Genomic DNA, 22,565 nt, shown 5'->3' on the forward strand with positions numbered 1-22,565 from the left:
GGTCGGCTATATACCCTTTATAAGTCGGCTATAAATATTATATTTGCCGTATTAAGTCTAATTCTTAATTATCCTGGTCTTAAGCCTACTATTACTGTCTATAGGGGTCTTCCTACGGGGCGTCCTCTCCCTTATATCCCCTATAACCCTTATATCCCTAATTAGTTTAGTAATATCGCGCGGTATCGCTTCTGGCCCGTTAAGGCTTAGGATAGCTAGCCTAGCCCTTTAGTATTAAAGGTAGGAAACGCTAGGAAGGCACCTATATCCCCCTAGCTTATTGCCTATTATTTCCATTTATATAACCTAGCGTGCAGTTATTCCCGCAGCTATTAAGCCCTTACCTTTTATCTCCTATATTAAATACAGTCTTTTCTCTCCTACGCCTTATATATGCTTTAGTAGCAGTTTACGTATTTTATTTAGTCTTAATTTAAGCAATGTCTTATATTATAGGGGCCTGCACAGTGGCCGCAGTATACCTGTGCTACGCATATAGATTAGGTATATCCCTATTATATATAGCAATAGCATTATTCTAGGCGTAGTCTATGGTTATAGAGCCTTATATTGTATATAAGGCTATTTATAATTATTCCTTTTTAGATAAGGAGTTTTTACATTCCTAGTATATATATACTGATAATAAGGGAGCTATACGTTCGTTTAGCGTCTCCCTAGTAAGTCTCTAGCGACCCTTATATCCTCTCATTATTCTTATTATATACTTAGTTTACATTTTCCTATTAAAGCTATTAGATTTAGGTGATTTTAAGTCCTAATATAAGGCGTTCTATTTATCTTACTATCTCCTATATAATTGCTATATTGTCCGCCTAGCATCCCTTTTCTACCCTAAGGCTTATAGGAACCACTAGGACTTTAACTAGGTAATCCTTATAGAGTACTTTTATACCAATACGTTCTCCTAGCCTATCCCCTGCCCTTATAGCTTATTTCTTTACCTATTAGTCTTTTAAGGTAACTCTAATATCTCCGCTCTTAAGGTATTAGACTATAATAGCGTTATAAACCTCTTTATGTATCTTTATAAGGACTTCTGTTTCTAATTATCCTCTAAGCCCCTCTACTTATTCTATATTTAGTTATATTATAATTATATACCTAGTTATTAACTTAAGGGGGGTAGGTTCCCTATGCTATAAAAGTACAGCTATAGCGGCCTAGGTGCGGTTCGCTAGTAAAGGGGGGTTATACTTATTTTTAATTTTGCTTAGCCGTTAGAGGATTTAATTAAGGGTTTGCTAAAGGGGCGCCTAAGGTTCGCTAAATTAGCGAAGCCATTTTGCTAGCTATATTAGTTTATTATAGCTAACGGTTACTCCCCTATAATTCTAGATACTAAACGCGTCTAATAGGCTTTATATTGTATTAGATGCCTTTTTAATAGAGGTATTTCCGCTTTATAGTGTAGTATTCGCCCATCTTTATTATAGAGGGCTATTGCTAGGCGTAGTTCTAGCGGTCGCGCGCGAGTGCAAGCCACCGTCGTTTAATGTGTGCCTCCCCTGCAATGCATGCATCTCAGGGGGATTCTCTAGGTGTTTTTCAGGGTTCTTTTAGTTGGTTTTGGTCTTTTTGGGCCGGGTGTAGCAAGAGCTCCTTTTTTAAGTGTCTATATATTATTACCTATTTATTATTAATGTAAATAAAGGTATAAATAACTATATAATAGCCTACTCCTTCCTCCTTTTAATAGCCTAGTATAAATAAGTAGATATCTATTAGGCTCTCTTTTTTCCTAGCTAAGCCAACCTTTACTTTTTCTATAGATAGTAATGTCTCTTATAGCCTTCCTTATAATAGTTAAAATTGATTAATAGCTTTTAGTTTTAATTATTTAAATTAGATTTCTACCTACTGTTATTTTAGGACTATAAGGCCTACCTACGCTATTTCTTTATAAAGCGATTAGGTTAAAATCCGCTTCTATTATTAAAGCTAGATCTAGTCCTACGCTCTTTACTATTAGCGTCTTATTCCTTTTACTTATCTATATTATCTCTTTTAGCGTTTTTAATCTAAGTAACTTTAGAGATAAGCTTTTCTTAAGAGGTAGAAATCTTGCCCTTCTCCTATATAGTGTAATAAAGCCTTATAGGAAATACTACGGTAGACTTGTTAATAGGCTGGGTATAATAGTGTAGAATAGTTAATAACGTAAATATAACTAATAGAGTAGTTGCCTAATAGATTAACTTTAATTATATTCTAAGATTTACTATAAGGAGAGAAGAACTATCTAGGTAGGGACTATGGTCCTTTAAATACACAACTATACTCCTAAGAAATCCTCCTTATATGTAAGGTACGTCTTATACATAAGGTATATAAGTTTCTCCTATTCCTCTTATTTAATACATAGCACGTTATATAACCTTAGCTACTATTCCTTATTATATAGCTCTACTAGTTTTATCCTAGACCGTGCCTATATTAACTAACTAGCTTCTTTTAACTCCTTTCCTAGTAGTTATAATATTATACTTAAAGCGTCCGTAATATTATCTCCCTCCTTTTTATCTTTGTCCTTAAAGATTCTTAGTATCTTTAGGTTGTTTATTAGAGGTATAATATCCGTCTAATTAATTTAGTTAATATTATTACTTATTATACCTAAAGCCTCTTCTTCTTTATACGCGTAATATTGGGCTCACACTATTACTGCAATATTGTTACTTAGTGAAATTATACCGTCTCTATATTCTTATTATGCGAAAAAGGGGTTAGTTTATATTACGTTGGCAAGTCTATCTTCGCGATAACCGTTCTTTTACTTAGAGTGCACTAAAGCGAATATTTATTTATTTTATAATGTTTACTCTACTTCTAATGCTAAATATACGCGCTTTATTACTTATAATAGCCATCTAATTCCTTAATTAATTTGTCTTAGGGTCTTATATTTAATCTACTACTGCTTATTTTAATAGCGAGTTATTTAAGCTCTTACTAAGTTAGAATGTTCTTATAACGCGGAATAAAAGGCCTTAAATGCTTATATTACGGCGTCCGCTTAATTACTCTATCTTAAAAAAGTTTATAAAAAGGTCTATTTTAAGGAATAGAAACTTATAAAATAAGGTTTATAGAAACTTAGTAATAAAAAAATAGATTTTCTTTTAACCAAGAAGGAAATAGATCTAAGTAGTTTAGTAACTACTCTTCTTAGGTTTCCCTTAGGCGATTTATTCTTTAGTAATCCTTTTTTATTAATACTACCTAACCTAATCTCTTCTAATACTCCTATACTTTTCCTATAGCATTTTTTTAGATTTTCTAGTAACTCCTAGGTAGTCTTATTATAGCCTATCTACTTAACCTTATACTATATTTTATTATTAATATCCTTATAACTAATAATCTTTAAAACTTACTATTTATCTTCCTCTTATCCTTTATGCGTGTCTACTTTATAAACTAGTGGCTTAATATTTCCGTATACTGGCTCTAGTATTGCGATATACTATATAGGGTAGATCTTTATTTTAGCTAGTAGGTTTAACTTAAACGTAACTAGTAAAATCCTTTAAATAATTTTAAAAGGTCCTAACCTAATATAGTCTAACTTTTTGCTTAGTTGTTAACTCTTAAAATTTTTATATAGTAGCTATACTTTATCTCCCTCCTTAAGATCTAGTTCCTTAGATCTCTTAACATTATAGTACTTTTTTATTCTCTCTTATACCTTTTTCGCTAACTCTATAAGGTCTATATAAAGATTTATTAGTATTTTTATCCTTTCTTTAGCTGTACTACTTATTTTCTTCGCTTACTATAGTAATAATAATGTTCTTAACTTATACCCGTAGTTTGCCTTAAATAGTAATATACCTATTCCTTCTGATAGTATTATATTATATATAAGCTATATAGTTGGTAGTGATAATACCTGGTTGTTCTATATATAGTTAATATAATATCTTAAATACTATTCTAGCGTCTAATTTAATCTTTCTGTTTATCTATCTGTCTGCGGATAATATATAGTAAAAGTTACTGCTTTAACTCCTTGCTTTACTAAAAATACCTCCTAGAATACTACTATAAATCTTAAATCTCTATCTGATATAATTTTGCTTCGTACTCTATGTCTTATAAATACTTCCTTAATATAGATTCTAGCAATATCCTTCGCTAAGATTTCTTCTATACATACTATAAAGTAGCCCTATTTAGTTAACTTGTTTACTATTACTAAGATTATATTATATTCTTATCTAGTAATAGAATCTCTTAACTTTAGTAACTTAACAATAAAGTCCTATAATATAACCTCCTATAGTCTTTTTAATATTTTAATAGGTTATAGCCCTCTATATAGCTTATGCCTTATTAATTTATTTCTTTAGCAATCTAGACACTCTTTTATTACTTTTCTTACGATATTCTAAATTCCGTTAATAATATATTCTTCTTAAAGTCTTAACACTAAGCCTATTACTCCATTATATCACTAAGTTATTCCTCTATAAAAATTTTCTATAAAATGCTTTGCTATACTCTTTAGGATATACTTTACTTCTTAATTTTTATATATATTTATCTATAGATCTTCTAGCTATATTTTTAGAATTCTTTATACTTAAAAGCTTTTTAGTATCTTATAGACTCTTTCTAGTTCGTTATCCTCTTAGGTTACTACCAGTTTAGGGTAATTATATTTAATTAATCCGTTATTATCTCTGCGTAGCATTACTCCTAATAGTTTTTTTTATTATTCTGTAGTTTAGCCTTTCTACTAAGTGTATCTACTCTTGTATTCTTAGTTCCCTTAATATACTAAATCTTAAAATAGTATTTTATAAGCATTTCTGCCTATTTAACTTATCTATAATTAAGTTCTTTTATTATTAGGAACCCCATTAGGTTCTTATAATCCGTTTTAACTATAAATAGTTTCTTTACGCCTTATAAGAATGCTCTTTATTTTTTAAGTACTATAACTATACCTAATAACTCCTTATTATAGATGTTATAGTTTAACTCTAATAGTGTTATCTTCTTACTATAGTATGCTATTAGATGCTATATATCCTTATACTTTTATAGTAAGTATACTCTTAGTATAAAGTTTAATATATCTATTTCTACTGTGGGAGGGTACGACCTCTCTAAGATAGGAAAGTCACAGTGCTGTCAGTCAGTCAGTCAGTCAGTCAGTCAGTCGGTCGGTCGGTCGGTCGGTCTGTCAGTCGTAATCAGTCAGTAGAACAGTCAGTAAGAAAGAAAGAAAAGAGTGTATTTCCGGTAACTGGTAAGGTCGTGATATGTATATATAATAGAGGGAAGAAAGAAGGAAGCCGAAGGCTCTATAAATATAGGAAAATGCCAAGACAGTAGGCGACGTCCAATCTACACCACCACATACCTCCCCCGCCAAGAACGTTGTCCCCTAACGTTCTACAATATAGAAGAATAGCAAAATAAGAGTATAGCAAAAGCAGAATAGACAAAGGAAAGCATATCCCTAAACGAACGTAGGTAACTATATCCTCAGCCTTCCTATAGAACTGTTCTACGGTGTCCTTCCGTTACCCATAGCTAAGATCTAACCTTCCTACTAGTAGCAACTAGGACAGCAGTAAACTAGAAATAATAGCGGCAGCAGTAACAGTAGCAACAGCAGTAACAGCAGCAACAGTAACGGTAGTAGCAATAGTAATACGGTAGACAGTCAGCGCGGTAGAATACTCGGTAGAAGAATTCGGTAATAGTAAATAATAGGACATCCAGCAGCAGAACTTTTAGTAGCAGAAATCTCGGTAGCAGTTAGTCAGTAGCAGTTAGTTAGAACGGTAGCAATAGAACAATCAGAACAATAGAACAGAACAGTCGGAATAGCAGCGGCAGTAGTGGTAGCGGTAGAACAGCTGGTCGGCAGCAGTAGAATAGATCGGCTAGAATAGCAGTATAGAACGGCATAACAGGCCTAGCAGATCCAGCAGTAAATAGACCTAGCAGCGGTACAGATCTAGGACGGTAGAGACAGAGCAGTCGGTCAAGACAATAAGGACAAAATAGCTGAGCGGAATAGTGACAGCAGCAGCGGTGGCGGTAGTAGGGCAGTCGATCAAGACGGCAGAGGCTATAACCCGACTCGGTGGTTTGGCTGGTCATTTAATATCAAGGCTCTATACCTAGATCTGCATCGGTCTGCATCATACACAGCTCTCAATTAAGGCTCTATCCGTGGCGTTGCATCAGGCCCTACATCGCCAAGCTTTACGTCCGCATAGCTCTGCATCTAACTGTGCGGCTGACTGTGCATCTGGCTGTGCATTAGTAGCTCTGCATTGCATAGTCTGCGTCCATGTCTGCGTGGGTGTCTACGTCCGTAGTTCTAAAACGTCGACTAGTGATGCTTCCAACGATCTACCGACCGTGTACTGATTTACTATATAGGCCTAGTGTCCACGTGCGTGCCTGCATGCCTGCTTTGATTGCCAGACAAAGACTGTCTAATTAGTCGGCGACGACGTGCTGCAACTAATCGTTCGGTCGTTTAATTAAGGTAGAAAGTCGGCCCGGTCAAAGGCTCTGATTATCCTGATTTAAATGCGGAAACGGCGTTCAGCTAATTAAGACCTAATGAGGCCCTGGCTTGACTCAAGGTGTCTTCTGCTGCATATACAACTAAGGTTTTACATCCATAGACAATCAATTAAGGCTTCGCATATATAGGCGTCCAGTCAAGCTGCCGTGCTGTTGTCCAATTAAGGCTCTGCACCTGTATGCTCCATATCCGTAGGGTCCATATACGACTCCGTGTGAGACTCCGTGTAATGCTCCGTATCTATATCTGCAGGAAAGATCGTTCTAGTTAACCAATCCGTGGGCGTCAAGACGGGCAGCAATCGATTAATAAGGGGGGGAAAACAGCTAAGGGAAGAAGCTCTCGCAAAGGCTCTAAGACGTTGATTGGCTGTGCTTCTGACGTTCTGTCGGCCGTATGCTGATTTCCTGATTAGGTCTAGTGCCTGCGTGCCTGCGTGCCTGTGGTGATGCATCTTTAACTGCCGATCGAAGACGTCTGACGGCGACGGTGACTGATTTAATTTGACTGTGACAACGTACAATCAACTGACGTTCAAATAGGGTATTAGGTCGGCCCGACCGAAGGCTCTAATTTAACGACTTAACTTGTATAGGCGGCGTTCGACTAATCAGGATTTGACTAAGGCTCTGGCTTAACTCAAGGTGTCTTCTGCTGTGCGTACGACCTGGGTTCTGCATCCGTAGGCTCTGCATCTACGGACAATCGATCAAGACTCTGGCTGTGCAGTCGTTCTATCAAAGCTCTGCATCCATGCAATCAATCAAGGCTCCGCATCGTATAATCAGGGCTCTTAGTGTCCACTAGACGTCCAATCCAGAGACCTGTCTTAAGACCTCCTTCTTTGCGAGCACTAACGGTAGCTTCCTCTGAACTACTATAACAGGCCTAGCGCTTTTATAGAATGTCCCTGACAGCTGCTTTCTTCCTTTCCTGAACCGTCCTTGCTCTTAGCTTCTTTGGTGCATCCTTAGGCTTTTACGGCTGCTTCTTTGTTCCCGCTGCTAGCAGTACGCTCGCGCATCCTTAATCTTCCTCCGGCTTAAGAGCCTTCTTGGGATTATCTTCTGCTTCTAGTCTCTTAATTGCTGTCCTACTAACTCCATACTTTATCTAAGTCGTCCTTTAAAACCATCCGGTAGCAGCTTCTCGGCTATTGTGACTACCTCTGTTATATATCCCTTGGCCTTATGTCCATAATACAGTCCTTTATTAGACAACCTCCAAGGAAAAGCGCTGGCTCCTATACGTCCAATTCCTGTTTCCCTTGTAGTCCTCGACAAGGTCCTTCACTAGCTTAGCCAGATACGGCTTTATCCTGTCTTTGGTCGCATGAGGATAGCCTAAGCACGCGGTACTTTATCACTAATATCATGCTGCTGCCTTTGTATAAGTCCCTTCCTTATCGCGGTGTCCGTTCTCATCGTGCAGCCGGTACAGTACTAAATTCGGGTAGCAGGGCAGAGCTGCAATCAGCTGTTGTTCGAATAAGGAACAAAGTCGGCCTGGTCGAAGGCTCTAATTTAACGACATTCGACTAATTCAATTCAGTGACGGCGACGTGCTAATATCGAGGCTCTGGCTTAATTCGATCCTTCGACTGACTATAGCTTCTATGCGGTCATTCAAGACCAAGGCTTCCGTACAGTCGTTCGATCAAGGCTCTGCGTACAGCTCTACATCTGGCTCGTACAATCGGCTCTGTATCCGTGCAATCAATTAAGGCTCTTAGTGCCGTTCTCGTCGTGCAGCTGGCGCATCATCGAATTCTAGGGGCGGTATAGAGTTCTGCCGGTTCTACTGCTGAATGGACCAATCAGGATTTTCCGTCCCCGGGATGGAAAATTGCTATTAGCTCGGTGACAGGCAGTGAGCTGAGCTGACATCCTTACAGCAGTAGGTCGTCGTGACTAACGCGTCTTAACGCGTCGCGATCAAGAAAAGAAAAGGGGCTTTAGGAAATGCTGTAATTAAGCAGACAAATAGAAATCTTTTTATACAGCCGTTACCTGCATCCCCTCCCCCACCTCAGAACTTAACTATCCCCTAGTCAAACATCCTACACCTACTGCGGAGCCTGCTGCGGAGCCTACTGCGGAGCCTACTAGTCAAGCGTCCGTCTCCAAGACCGTCTCCAAGGATCAGACGATTCATTCTTCCTAGCTTCAGCTGTCTCATCCGCAGGCTGTGACTTAATCTGGATACAATCCCCTAATCGTACATCCTTCTCCTGCTGCGGAGCCTGCAGGTCAATGGCTGTCCTGGTCACACGGCTGTCTCTAAGGGTCTGCGGACGTTTCTGGCTGGATGTTACTACTAAGTCCGTTAGCCGTACTTGATAGTAGTCCTCCCAGTTTATACGCATTTTGTCACTGTTCTTTAGCACTACTCCGTCATAGAAAGCAGTGAAATCCGTTCATACTATAGGGGCCTGTTACTACGTCTGTTAAAGCCAGTTCTTAATACCTTTTAGTCATCCTTTATTACCGAGCCACGGAAGTTCAGGTCCAGGTCGTTTGCGCGTCCCAGCTACTAGTCTTCCTTAATTAGACAGATATACAAATCCTTGCTAAATAAGATCCTTTAGCCCTTGGCATTCGTACTCAGTGAAATGGTGACTTCCTCCGCATCCAAAACAGGTCTGTCGGCATTGCCCTCGCGTGTCCTACTAACCCCGTACATCCCACTGCGGCCGTCTAAAGGCAGAATCTTGCGGATATCGGGAGTCCTGCGGATATCGAGAACCTTGCGGATATTAAGAGCCTTGCGGAGGCCGACAGTCTTATAGGATAAAGGGAGCTCGGGTACTGTTCTGCCAGTCTTTATACCCTTGTGCTAGGCTATATCCTTATACTAGGCTTTGAACTGTAGCCTAATCTATAGCAGGTGACTACTGCTGTATTAGGGCTCCTCTGTGTACACCTAAGTCCAGAAGCCTTCCTTCTCTCCTGCGGTCGAGCCTATCCCTTTACTGCCGTAGCTCCTGCATAAGCTGGACATTTAGGGCGTCTTCTTCCAAAAGGACATCCATTCGCTTAGCGCCCTCTACAGCCACTATCCTTAACTCTACGGCCTCCTTTAGTCTTTCAAAAATAAGGGTTCTAGGCTCGTCTGCTACGGCTCCTATCTTTTCCATTACATGCCTACAGTATTCGGTAGGAAGTCCTTGTATAAACCATCGCCCCTTTTCTTACTTAGTAAGGTTTCCTGCGGCTACCGCTTTAGCTGAGATACTGGTGAAATCTTGCATATAGTGTCGCAGATCTCCTAGCTGCTCCGCTAACTTCCGAACGAAAGCTTCCACGAAGTCTCTTGTCTCCATGCGTCGGTAGTAGTCGTCCGCTCAATATTTAGTCCTAAGCTTTCTTATAAGCTCCATCCAATTGCTAGCTGTAAACTCAGGCAGGCTTTAGATCCACATCCCTATCTAGTAATCGCAGTACTCTAAAAGGCCTTAGTGCTTCTCTACACTCACCACGTGGTATTATGCGCATAACCGCTCGTACTGCTCGATAAACTACGACACGTTCTATCCTGCGAAGTAGGGAGTTCCCATAGCTCCTAGGGCTGGCATAGGCTAGACCATGACGTAAACCTTATCTTAAGCCGTCAACTGCTGGCTATAAGGTGCATCTAGAGCTTCCTCAGGAGCTTACAGGTGGCCCTTACGGTTCATATCCTTCGTCTACTAAGGGTCGTCAGTCCTAGGTATCACAAGCAAACGCTGCGGTAGGTCTGCTTACATGGCCGTGGTCTTAACAGAGGGTGTCTCAGATAGCCGTCCTAGTAGCACCTTAACAGGTGCATGTTGCGGCTAGTCCACTTATACAGCCATGTCCCTAACAGAGGGCACCTACTTCTTAACGCCTGAGGGGGGGTCTCCCTAGGAAAGCACTACCACCGAGTCTTAATGCGTTCGTCCGTTTTAACCTACTGTCATTCCGCGCGGTAGGGTACTGCTAAGCCTTACGCTTCTGCCTATATCTACTTCTTCATAGAACGCCTCTACAGCTGCCGCTAACACGATCCGAAGTACTCGAAAGAAGATAAAGCTAAGCCAGAATAGGAAACTTTCAAGGACAGATCTGATCTCGTATACTTGCGACCTTACTTAGTATTATATCCTTTGTTCCCAAAGGGCAGTACCGACCTCCTTTACCGCCAGATACTTTAGATCTCGTTTCCATCTAATTAATTGGCCCTTGGCTTGCCGTCTCTATATCTTTAATAAAGGTCTGGCCATGCTCGTGCGCGGGTAGCAAGTATCGGGTAGCTGCAACGGTCAGCCGAAGTTGTCTAATTGGCTCGCTGGTTTGCTTAACGTCCAATCCCTAAGTACGGGCACCAAATCCAATTGCCGAGACCTTTTAACCTACACCCTTTTGCCTCTTATTGCCACTCTTTAGCCTATGCATTAAGTCTGGCCGTCCTATCTTTTCCGCAGTCTTTCTATTCAGGGTCTGCTAGTTCCCCTCGCTGTCCAATACTACCTAGTTCTCTGCTTCTACTATCTCGTCTATCTAGCTGGCGGTTCCTTTACAGCTGGTCGTTCTTCTACAGCTAGCAGTTCTTCTGTAGTCGTAGTATGTTCCTGCGTGTCTCCTGTGTATATAGTTGTATATAGAGTGCCAGACTTCTAATCCAAAGAGCTTGCCGTCGTCCCCACGTGGAATGCCATAAAATATATGGGAGGGTACGACCTCTCTAAGATAGGAAAGTCACAGTGCTGTCAGTCAGTCAGTCAGTCAGTCAGTCAGTCAGTCGGTCGGTCGGTCGGTCTNTCAGTCGTAATCAGTCAGTAGAACAGTCAGTAAGAAAGAAAGAAAAGAGTGTATTTCCGGTAACTGGTAANGTCGTGATATGTATATATAATAGAGGGAAGAAGGAAGGAAGCCGAAGGCTCTATAAATATAGGAAAATGCCAAGACAGTAGGCGACGTCTAATCTACACCACCACACTACAACCATATCTAGTCCTAGTTGGTAGATTTTAAGAATTGGCTCCTAGGTAAACAGTTCCTTAAGTTTTTTTTAAATAGCTTCCTTTATTTGTCTCCCTATACCTATAGTTCCTCCTTCTTTATGGGCCTAGTAAACAGTTTAATATTTTTAACTATTATACTATAAACCTTTTATAGTAGTTGTAAAACCCTAAGAATAACCTTAACTATATTACGTTTTCTAATTATTACTAACTTACTATAGCTTTAATTTTCTTTAGATCTATACTAATATAACTTAGTTTAATAATAAATCTAATAAAATTGGTCTTCCTTGTAAAGAACTTGTATTTTTTAATTACTACTAGTATCTATTCTTCTTATAGTCTCTTTAAAACCCATTTAATATATTCCCTATATTCTTCCTTAGTTATTAAGTAGATAATAATATTATTAAGGTATTCTCCTAATACGCTATTGATTTATTTCTAAAATATTATAGGTATATTTATTAATCCAAACTATATAATTAATAGCTTATATAGTTCTTCTCTTAACCTAAAGGCTGCCTTTTATTTATTACCTTCCTTAATTCTAATCTAATAGTACGCCTATTTTAGATCTATTTTTATAAAGATTTATATATTGCCTATCCAATCCTAGATTTTACTAATTAAGGGTAAAGAATACTTATCCTTCCAGGTAATACTATTTAACTATTCGTACTAACTTAATAGCACGAGTAAGTCGTATCCACGGGCACGAAATACATGTAGTATTGTATGCTTGTTTAGATGGTAACTGTCAATTATATAAAGTAGACTACGTGGTCTATATACTAATGCACCTCCCCCTTAATTAGTTAGTGCTTTATAAGTGCACCAGACGTGTAAGCGAGTGGTTAGTGCACTAAACGCGTAAACGCGTACCTAGTGTACCGAACGTGTAAGCACGTGTTTGGTATAACAGGTGCTGTAATTATACACTAGCAGTACTTAAAAAATGAAACCACCTATATACAGCCTCCGTAATTGCTTTAATAAAACTATAGAACATAAAGGAAAATATATAGGAAATCTCCCCTAAGGTGCCGTCTAGGCTGCCTTCCAAACGGTACCTTAAGCTAGCCGTAAGTCCTGCTTACGGTCCGTAAAATAAACCGTACAGCCTTTTAACGGGCAGTAGATAAGCCATAAGTTAGATTTTAAGGGCCGCTAAGGCGCTAGTGCTAAGCAAGCTAATGGTAATTTTCTATGCCCGGTATAGAAAATCGTAATTATTTAATTTAACTGCTATAGTAGAATATAGCAGAATTTAGCAGGTTACGTAAGTCTACTAAGTTCTATTATAGCTTTCCACCGTTTTTCCACCTAATAGCTTACGGTCCATAGAATAGGCCGTATAATAAGCCGTACGGCCTTCTAACGGGCCGTAGGCGTACCGTAGGTACTCCGTTAGTCCCGTTCTACCTATTTTATAACTTTTAGATTAAGCTTATTCGTATTAATTAGGGTTTTAAGGGCTTAACATGGCTTTGCCTTAGTTATAGCGTTTACTAGGTTATCTCTGCTACTAATCCATTTAACCTCCATAATCTTACGTCGTTTATAGGCCTAATATAAGCATATTAGGTTAACTATAAGCCTCTTCTCTTATATCGTACCTAGTTTAACTAGGCAGTTATAAAGGGACTTTAAATTAGTGTATAAAACTAGGGGTAACTACTCTAGTTATAGAATCTTTTAGACCGTTAATTTGATTGCGGCTGCTATATTAAATCTATAAGCTAGTGTATATAGTTTAGAAGCTAGTATACTATAGGTTACTTATTTACACTTAATTAAAGACTAGTATAGTATATTTACGTCCTAATTGTGGTCTATAAGTATAATTATAAAGCCAATTTATAATAATAGGTCTTTATTATTAGTAAAGGAGGCGTCTATAAATGCTAGTAAGCTAAGGGAACTTAGGTCTAGTGGTATAAAAGTAAGTCCCCTTACTATATTATTAATTTGCTACTAAATGCGCTTATTAAGCTACTTAATATTTTCTTCTTACGGATCTACTACCTAGGCCATAAAGGACAAGTTATAGGCAGATTTAGGTTGGCAGACTATAGTAATATAAGCGCCTCTTATACGCTATACAGCGTATTAGTCCTTTATATTTACGGTCTTATAGGTCTCTCCGTAGGAACTAGTAAGGTCCGTAGGCTTTACTATAATAAGCTTTAGGTTTTAAGCTTAGCGTTCCTAGGTTAGCTAGATTAAGTTGCCCTTTTATATAATTAAGCCTCCGTTAAACTTAATTAGAGTCTACTTAGTTAACTACTTTCGCGGCTTTGCTAGGAACTTAACTTCTTATAGTTTAGTCTCTTTAGCGTCCGTAAATGTCTAGTCTGCTAAGAAGAGGGTATTATCTATTTGGAGTCCAATAATACTAAGGCCGTTTAATAGGCTATATAGGAGGCAGGGGTTATAGGTTAACTGTTCCATTTTAAGTTTACTAATATAGTGCTAGTAGTATATCTTAAACCAATAGTTTCTAGCTTCTAGTACTCTATAAAGAGGTTTTACAACCTATAAAATTGTTCCTAGTTATAGGTTAAGCTTATAGGGTAGTCGTATAAAGATATCCCTATTTAGGTAGGTATTAAACTGCATATAGGCTTATAAGATATCCCATAAGTAAAGGGCTACGGATTTAGTTTACTATAGTCTAGGTATAAGTACGAGTATAATCTATTAACTAACCCATTAAATTATAGGCAATTACGTAAAGACTAGGTCCTTTCCCTAGTTGTTATAAGCTTATATAATAGGCCTTAATTTCTTAAAGGCTTTATTAATACTAGGGTGCTTAATCTTATTAACAAAGTATAAGTTAAATATACGGACGCCTTACGGAACATCTCTCTCTATTATAATTATAAAGATACCCTTTTTAAGTAGTCCGTTAATCTCTTTACGCTATAAGTCTATAAAAGGGGTTTCCTATACTAGAACTAATATATCTATAGGCGGAGATTACTTTATAGATATGCCTATAGAGGTTAAGTAGTTCTCTATTACGGGATTCTTACGGGGGCGTCCTTAGCTACACTTTATAGCAGGTTTAGTAGGTTTAGTAGGTTTCTAGGAGACCTCTAGGGTAGGTAAGGGTGCCTCTAGTTTATCTAATTTAGTAGTCGTTTCTAGTTTATCTAGTTTAGCGGTTGCTTCTAGTTTATCTAGCTTAATATTATAGGTGTTTTTAGGCCAAAAGTAGGGTTTTACGGACGTACTTCTAAAGCTAGTTAGCCTACTAGAAAGCTATACGCAGCACGTCTTATTTTCTACAGCTAGTAAATAATAAGGTTTATTCTAACTGCCGCTTTCACGCTATATAAGGACTTTAGAGTTAAGCGGGAGGTTATATACTAAGGTTATATTAGGTCCGTTACGGTAGTATAGGGCGTTATTAATAGTTTGTTTAGCCCGTAATTTAACTATTTTAGCTATTACCTTTTATATTATAGCTACTCGTTCTATAATAGACGGGGTAAGGGGGCCTAGGTTGCTTATCTTTAAGTAGGCTCCGTAAACTAAGAAGGTAGATACTAGTCTATTAGGGCTAGCGGTGTTATTAATGGCTTTTACGGCCATCTATAAAGCTAGTTCCTTTTAAATATCCTTATATTTGTCTATAATAATCTAATAAGCTCTCTATAGAGCTAGGTAAGCTTGCTTAATAAGCCTAACAGACTAATACGTCTTAACTAGAACAGCTTTTATTAATATAGCTATAGCTATAGCATACTACTAGAATTCCTTACTAATAAAGTTCCTACTGGTGTTATAGGTAATATACTTAAGAGGTTTAACGTATATATTAATTTAGTAGGTCCGTAAAATATCCCAAGTATACTTTATAGATATATTTTACAACTAACGGGCGGCTTAGTAGCGGGTTACCTTGTTAATTATATGTAATACTAGGCTGCCGTTAATATATATAATGTCTATATATACTAAGTAGTTAAAGTTAAGGTCCTTATAAAGGGTGAACTTAAATCGGCCTAGGGAACGTCCGTATTTCTAGCAAAAGGAGTAATATTTAGTTAGGTAATTAACTGCCTTCCTATTAACGTCGTCATGTCTAGAGCGTTTAAGGACTCTATATAGCTTTTCGGCTAATAGATGGCCGAAACGGCGGTATAGATAGTGGATTTCTATACTGGTAAGGTAGTATGGGTTATAGTTAAAAGATTTCTAAATATAGGTCTGTAAAGTCTCTCCCTATATAAGGAACGGGTGTCTAAATTGTTATATAATTAGTAGGGTAATATACTTGCTTCCTAGGGCAGTTGCGGGGCTAATTAAGGTATCCGTAATATTATTATAGTAAACCTATAACCTATCTATATCTATAAGGCAAAGTAAGAAAGAGGTGTCTGCTTTTACTATGTAGAAGTTAACTAGGCTAATTAGGGTCTTAACTATAACTAATTTAATTAATGCAGTTAAGCTAATGCCGAATTAGACGTTTACGGCCCTAGTTTGCGTAATATTAATATTTATATTATTATTTACGGTGGTCCTATATATAAGGTATTATCCGTAGCCTATAGTAGACTTCTTAGAGGCGCCTATGTCAATTATAACACCGTAGAATTCCTTAGGGGTATAGCGTTCTGTAGTAATATATGCAAATAGGTCCTACTTATAATCTATAACGTTTATAATGGGGGTGCTTATAGAATAGTTTTTAGGCGTAACTAAGTATATAAAGAAACGGTCGGCTAATACGGTTGTAATATTAAAGGCTTAGCTGTCTATAAAAGGGTTAAAAGTAGTTAGGAACGTCTTTAGGGTCTTCTATTCCTAGTTATCTGGGTTAAAGTTAATTATAAGGGCTTCTATTAACTTATTAGGGGGCTCCTTTTCTTCCTCTCCTTTATATTCTAAGATAAACTGGCTAATCTGTTTATTAAATCTCTTCTTAGACCTATTACGTTCTTCCTGGGTATGCCTTATAAACTAATATTCTTCCTTACTACACACAAAGCATTTCTAGCTTATTTGTCTGTGGGGGTATACTTTTATATAGGAGTTGCTGCGGGGGTTATAGGTAGGACTTAGTCGGTATAGGTGCTGCTAGCGGTAATAGTGGTCCGTAAAGTGGACGTCTAAGTCTATCTACGGATATTAAATATTTATAGCGAAGGCTTAAGTGCTGCCTAGTGGGTTTAAGACTTTATACGTTATAATAGAGGAGTGTAGGTCATTAATAAGGCTAGCTAAGGTGTCTATAGGCTTGCAATAGGCGTATTTATAGGGCTCTACTTCCTAGCAAGCCGTAATAAGTTTATTGTGTAAGAAGTCGTTTATTTAAAGCTTGGCGTTAAGGCCGTGCTATAGGTACCAGAGGTCTTTAATAAGGATTTGTAGATACTCTATAGTCGATTTTTTGGTATTCTTATTAATTACGGTCCGTAGCTTAGTCGCATTCTATTAGGTAAGGATATCACGCCTATATTCTAGTCCTTTAAAGTAGTTATAGATAGCTTCGCATAGCTTATTAAAGGGGACACTAAGGGGGTTACTCTTAAGGTTAGTGTAGTAGTGGTTAAGTGCTAGGCCGCGTAGTATAGTAGAGTAGGCTTAGCTAAACTCTTATTTAGGAATATTAGCCTTCTAGCAGAGGTCTGTAAAGATAGTTAGTTTAAAATTAAAATTATTATTTTTACCGCTATATTTAGATTCGTCGGTATAGAGCTTAGCTAGGTTAGCTAGCTCCTTACTATAGGTCTTTACTTAAGTAAGTTATAAATCTATAACTTGTAGATCTGTAGCTTGTAGATATATAGCTTATAGATCTATAACTTAAATAGTAGGGGTAATTTAGTCCGTATTTTAGTTTATAGGGGTGTTGTAATTTATAACTTAAGAGTAGGGTATATTTTGGCCAATAAGGTTAAGTCTAAAGCTGCTTAGGTTTATAGAATAAATTTAGTTAAGTGGGTTAGGTATAAGGCTAGCGATTATATTAAGTTTAGAAGAAGTAAAGAGTTCCTTAGTTTCTTAAAACTGGTCTAGGATTTCCTCTTTAGTCTATTCCGTTTGGTTCTTCTTATATATTATGTTATATAAGGACTATATAATAGTAACTCATTTATTTCTTTTAACCTATATACCTTAGTTACGTAAAAGGGTTTATAGTTTATAAATAGTAATAGGGTTATAGGCCTTAAGAATAGCTTCCGTAAAGTCCGTAAAGTCTTCCTAGTATTGCTCCTATAGGTCGTTATTTATAAGCTTAAAGTGTTTGTATTTAAGGATTTTAAAACTAATATAGTTGTTAATATCGTTTATAGATATAACGTCGACTCCTTATCTCTACTTCTTTTAACCTTCGCTAACTTACTTGCTAATATCTGCTATACTATAGTATAGTGTGGTGCGTAGCAGGTGGTAGCAGTTTATAATAAGTAGGGGAGGTCTTATAACGGTTCGTAAAATTAATTAATGGGTCCATAATAGTTTATAGGAGGGTAAGAGGTTTCTATAAAAGGTCCAAAGAGGTTTAAGGTTTAAAGGGGTTAAGGATAGGGGTTCCGTGTAGGTCTGTATTTACGTTTATAACTTTTAGTAAACCGTACTAAGACTTAAATAAGTATATAGAGTTAGAGATAAGTCCGTAATCCCTAACTTCTAACCTTCTAGTAGGTTGTACTAGGAGTCTAAACGGGTGGTTGCTGTTATATGTATTGCTTAGGGGGAGGTATTAAGTAATTACTAATCTGTGCGCGCTCACTAATTAGTATTTGTACTAACTTAATAGTATAAGTAAGTCGTATCCACGGGCATAAAATATATATAGTATTGTATACTTGTTTGGATAGTAACTGTCAATTATATAAAGTAGACTACGTGGTCTATATACTAATGCACCTCCCCCCTAATTAGTTAGTGCTTTATAAGTGCACCAGACGCGTAAGCGAGTGGTTAGTGCACTGAACGCGTAAACGCGTACCTGGTGTACTGAACGCGTAAGCACGCGTTTGGTATAACAGGTGCTATAATTATATATTAACTATTTATAGTTAATATATAGCCTAAGTTTTCCGTTCTTCTTTAATACAAATAGTACTAGATATCCTACTAATAACTATAATGGTCTAATATATCCCTTTTATAAGTTTTCTTAAACAAACTCTTTAAGTGCTCTTAACTCTTCTTAAGTAAGCTTATAGGTTGGAAAGAACCTTAGACTTATTTCTAGTTTTAACTCTATTTTATAATCCTATACTATATAATCTGCTAGCCTTTTACTTTTTAGGCTCTATAGTTTCTTACTATATTTATTGTATTTCTTTAGTATATAACTTAAGCCTTACTTAGTCTCTTTATATATTACTCTAACTTAATACTATACTAACTTAGTTTATTATTTGTCACGGGACGGGGTAGTGGCTACAAGACGTATGTATTTAAGGAGTCTACAAGACGTTACGCGATCGATCATAAGGGTCGGGGGCGTAAGGAGGTGATATACCTACGCGTAGCTAACATAAGCTGTACGCGAGGTGTACGCGAGAGCACGGGGCTCTCCTATGGAGGCCCCTGCGGTGGGGTTCCGTGATACTACCCCCCCTCCTATAGAGGCGGAGCTCCGGCGACGCTGTGGTTACTATATATATATAGAAGGGACACTTAGGGAATAGAAAAGAAGAAAGGGGGGTATTGCTAAAGGCTTAAAATAACGTTATGTAATAAGGCTTGGCATCTAAGAATCCGACTAATTAGATAACTTTAATCGCCGGTTGAAGTTCCTGGATATTTTAACGATATTTTGGTCACGTAATCGCACTTTTTGCAATCTAACGGCAATCTAACGGCAATTTGCCCCTACGTGATAATATACAACGGTTTAACTCTATAAGGGCTCCTATAGAGGATTAGGTATAAAATCTCTGCTTAGGCCCAGTTTCTATGGGTTCGCGTGGTAAAAGTCGCTAATTAGATCCTTTGCATTTTCGAAGTCTTCCTATAGTTGCCATTCTGGCTAATCTATGTCGAATCCTGTATATATAGCTTTGTAGTAGAGCCGTCGTCCTCTACCTTTGCTAAAGTATTTAGAGTTAATAATTCGTTTAACGGTCCACTCCTTATGGTTCTCGTCTTCGTTCTTGTCTTGGATTAGTACTAGTAGGGGTTTAGGCTGTGTCTGCCCTAGTAAGGGGTTAGGCTAGTAAAGGTATAGTAGCCATAAGTAAAATATAGGCTATATCCTGCGGGTAGCTAGGGCAGGCGGAAGCTCTAGCTTATATACGGCTCCCCTATTAATAACTCGTTTAATTAGGTAGGGGCCGAGGTTCTTATAATTGAGTGACTTTAGAGGCCTCTACGTAGAGATATTATGTGCATCTAGCCATACCTAGTCGCCAACACGCATCTCCGGTGGTGGCGTTCTATAACGGTCGGCGAAGTAGGCCTACTTTACTTAAGCCTAGGCCATTTCTCCCTTGCAGTAGTTAAGTAGATTTTTTATATAGTCTGCATACTGGTCGGTAAGTAGCATCTTAAGGCGTTTTCCATATGGCAGTTTCTTATTAATAGGTTCTGGTAGTTCTATACCGGATTAGGGGTAATATCCCTTATTCGCGAAGAACGGGGTAAGTCCTATAGTAGTTAAGACGTAGTTATTCGCTGCAAATTTACCTAGTAGGAGGTAATCTACCCAGTTATCTTAACTATAGGCGACTACCTATTATAGGTACGCTTTTATACTAGCATTAGCGTTTTCCGGTTGCCTAGTAGTTTCGTAGTAAAAGGATATAGATATCTTAACAGAGATGCCAAGGCGTTAGCAGATTCGTCTCTATATATTAGAGCCAAACTATATACCTCGGTCGGACGTAATTAAGTTAGGTAACCTATGTAATCGGTAGATTTCGCGGAAGAAGGCGTCAGTAATGTCGCTAACGGCTACGCCTTCGGTTAGGACGTAGTGGCGCTCTTTTATAAGTCGGCATATTATTATAAGGATGTTCTTATAGGTACAGCTATATCACTTATAGGGTAGTAGGTTAATAACGAAATCTATGGCGATATCTGCCTATCATCATATAGGTACTAGTAGAGGGTGCAGTAGTCCTTAGTACTTTATATTAAAGGCCTTAGCGCGCTTATAACTATAGTAGGCGCCTATAAAGCGTTTAACTAAGTCTATTATTTTAGGCTAGAAGTAATATTGGCTAAGAAGCTTATAGGTTTCTTCTCTACCTAGGTGGCCGCTTAATTAAAGGTCGTAGGCCATTTAGATTAGTTGCCGTTATAGATTTTCTAAGTTAGGGATAAATAGATAGCCTCTATAATAGAGCCTGTTCTCTTTTACTTCTAAGGCTACTATATTAATCTAGCCTAAGCTTTAGAGTTTAATTGGCAGCGTACGGGCGCCGGCGGTCTTTGTGGCAATAAGTTAATATAGTAATAGGTTAATAGAGGTGTTATATGCCGTAGTAATAAGCTCGTTAATTTTGGGAGGTAATTTTAGTTCTATAGTATAGAGCTAAGGTATAGTTAGCTCTATTGTAGGTAGCATACCTAGGGTTAAATTCCGTGCTTTTAAAATCGTTTATTATTAGAACTGGTTACAGGGGTTATCTTTAGACTAAAAAAGGTCTTATAAGCGGCGTATTAGGCTATTAGGCTTAGTACCTTATACTCCTGGCCTATATACAATTTTAAAGTTAAAACTAGAGAGGAACTTATTCCAGCGTACTTGGCGTTAGTTTAGCTGTTTTATAGTTATAAAGTACTTAAGGTTATAATAATCCGTAAGGACTTTAGTTGGCTAGTTAGGTTCTACTAAGGAGAGTTCCAGTCAGAATTTCTTAAACGCTTATACAATCGCGAGAAGTTCCTTATTATAGATCTTATAGTTATATTTTTATAATATAAGCTTAGACGAATAGAATGTAACTAGGTGGAGAAGACCGTTATTACCTATCTGGGAGAGGACGCCTGCGTTAATGTGGTCTAAGGAGTTAGTCTTAAAATAGAGTTATTATCCTAGTATAAAGTGAGCTAGAATAGGTGCTTTGGTAAAAGTATCTTTAAGGTCTTAGAACGCCTTCTCGCATTTAGGCGTCTAGATAAAATATAAATATATTTTTCTTTCTTTTGCGGAAAGGCCCTTCATTCGCATTATTGCTATAAATAGTGCTATAACACCCAAGAAGTTATATATAAATTTTTAATAAAAGTTAGCGAAACTAAGGAAAGCTTATACGTCTTTAATACAGTTAGGGGTTTGCTATTTAGTAATTGTATATACCTTCTTAGGGTCTATACGGACACCCTTAGTAGTAACAATTAGTTTAAGGTATTTTACTTCTATAACTAAGAATTCGCACTTCTTTAAATTAATATAAAGTCCTACGTCCCTAAGGCGCTATAGGACCTTTTAAACGTGCTTAATATACTTAAAAGGGTTATTACTATAAATAAGTATATTGTCTAGGTACGCAGAGCAGAAGTCGTTAAGTTAGTCCCGTAAGGCGTTATTAATATAGCTTTAGAAGCTGCCTGGGCTATTGTATATGCTAAAGGGCATAACGGTATATTCAAATTAGCCAAAGCGCAATACAAATACGGTTTTCTATTCGTCACCTTCTTATATTTAGAGGCGGTTAAAGGCGGCAATAATATCAAGCTTAGTATAGATTTTAGCTTAACTAAGCCGCTTAAAAGTCTTACGTATAAGCGGTACGGGGTATCGGTTCTTAATTATAATAGCGTTAAGTCCTCTATAGTTAACGTAGAATTAAATACCTCCTCCTAGCTTCTTAGTAAGGAGAATAGGGGCGGCTACTGGGGATATGCTAGGGCGAATAAACCCTTTATTAAGATGTTCGTCGATATACTTTTTAACAATTAAAAGTTTGTCTTTTAATATTAGGTAGGGTCTCTTATAGGGTAGCGTTTTTCCTTATTTAATATTAATAGCATAGTTATTAGGTTAATATAGGGGGAGTATATCTACGCTCTTTTATAAGCACA

At 37.5% G+C, this 22,565-nt stretch overlaps 1 protein-coding gene across 1 annotated transcript; it reads left to right on the plus strand.

Annotated features, from left to right (window-relative positions):
* Positions 1-8,042: 8,042 nt before the first annotated feature.
* Positions 8,043-8,572, plus strand: K441DRAFT_651648 (uncharacterized protein; the record flags this gene model as incomplete). The annotated part of the gene is given in 5 exon segments (XM_067647228.1): positions 8,043-8,076; positions 8,129-8,450; positions 8,472-8,476; positions 8,490-8,491; positions 8,513-8,572. A coding segment is annotated over 1 exon segment (162 nt), but the record flags the coding sequence as incomplete, so codon positions are not given.
* Between the last annotated feature and the right edge of the window lie 13,993 nt (positions 8,573-22,565).

This window comes from Cenococcum geophilum (assembly GCF_001692895.1).
Source record: "Cenococcum geophilum 1.58 unplaced genomic scaffold K441scaffold_2, whole genome shotgun sequence".
Lineage (NCBI taxonomy): Eukaryota > Fungi > Ascomycota > Dothideomycetes > Gloniales > Gloniaceae > Cenococcum > Cenococcum geophilum.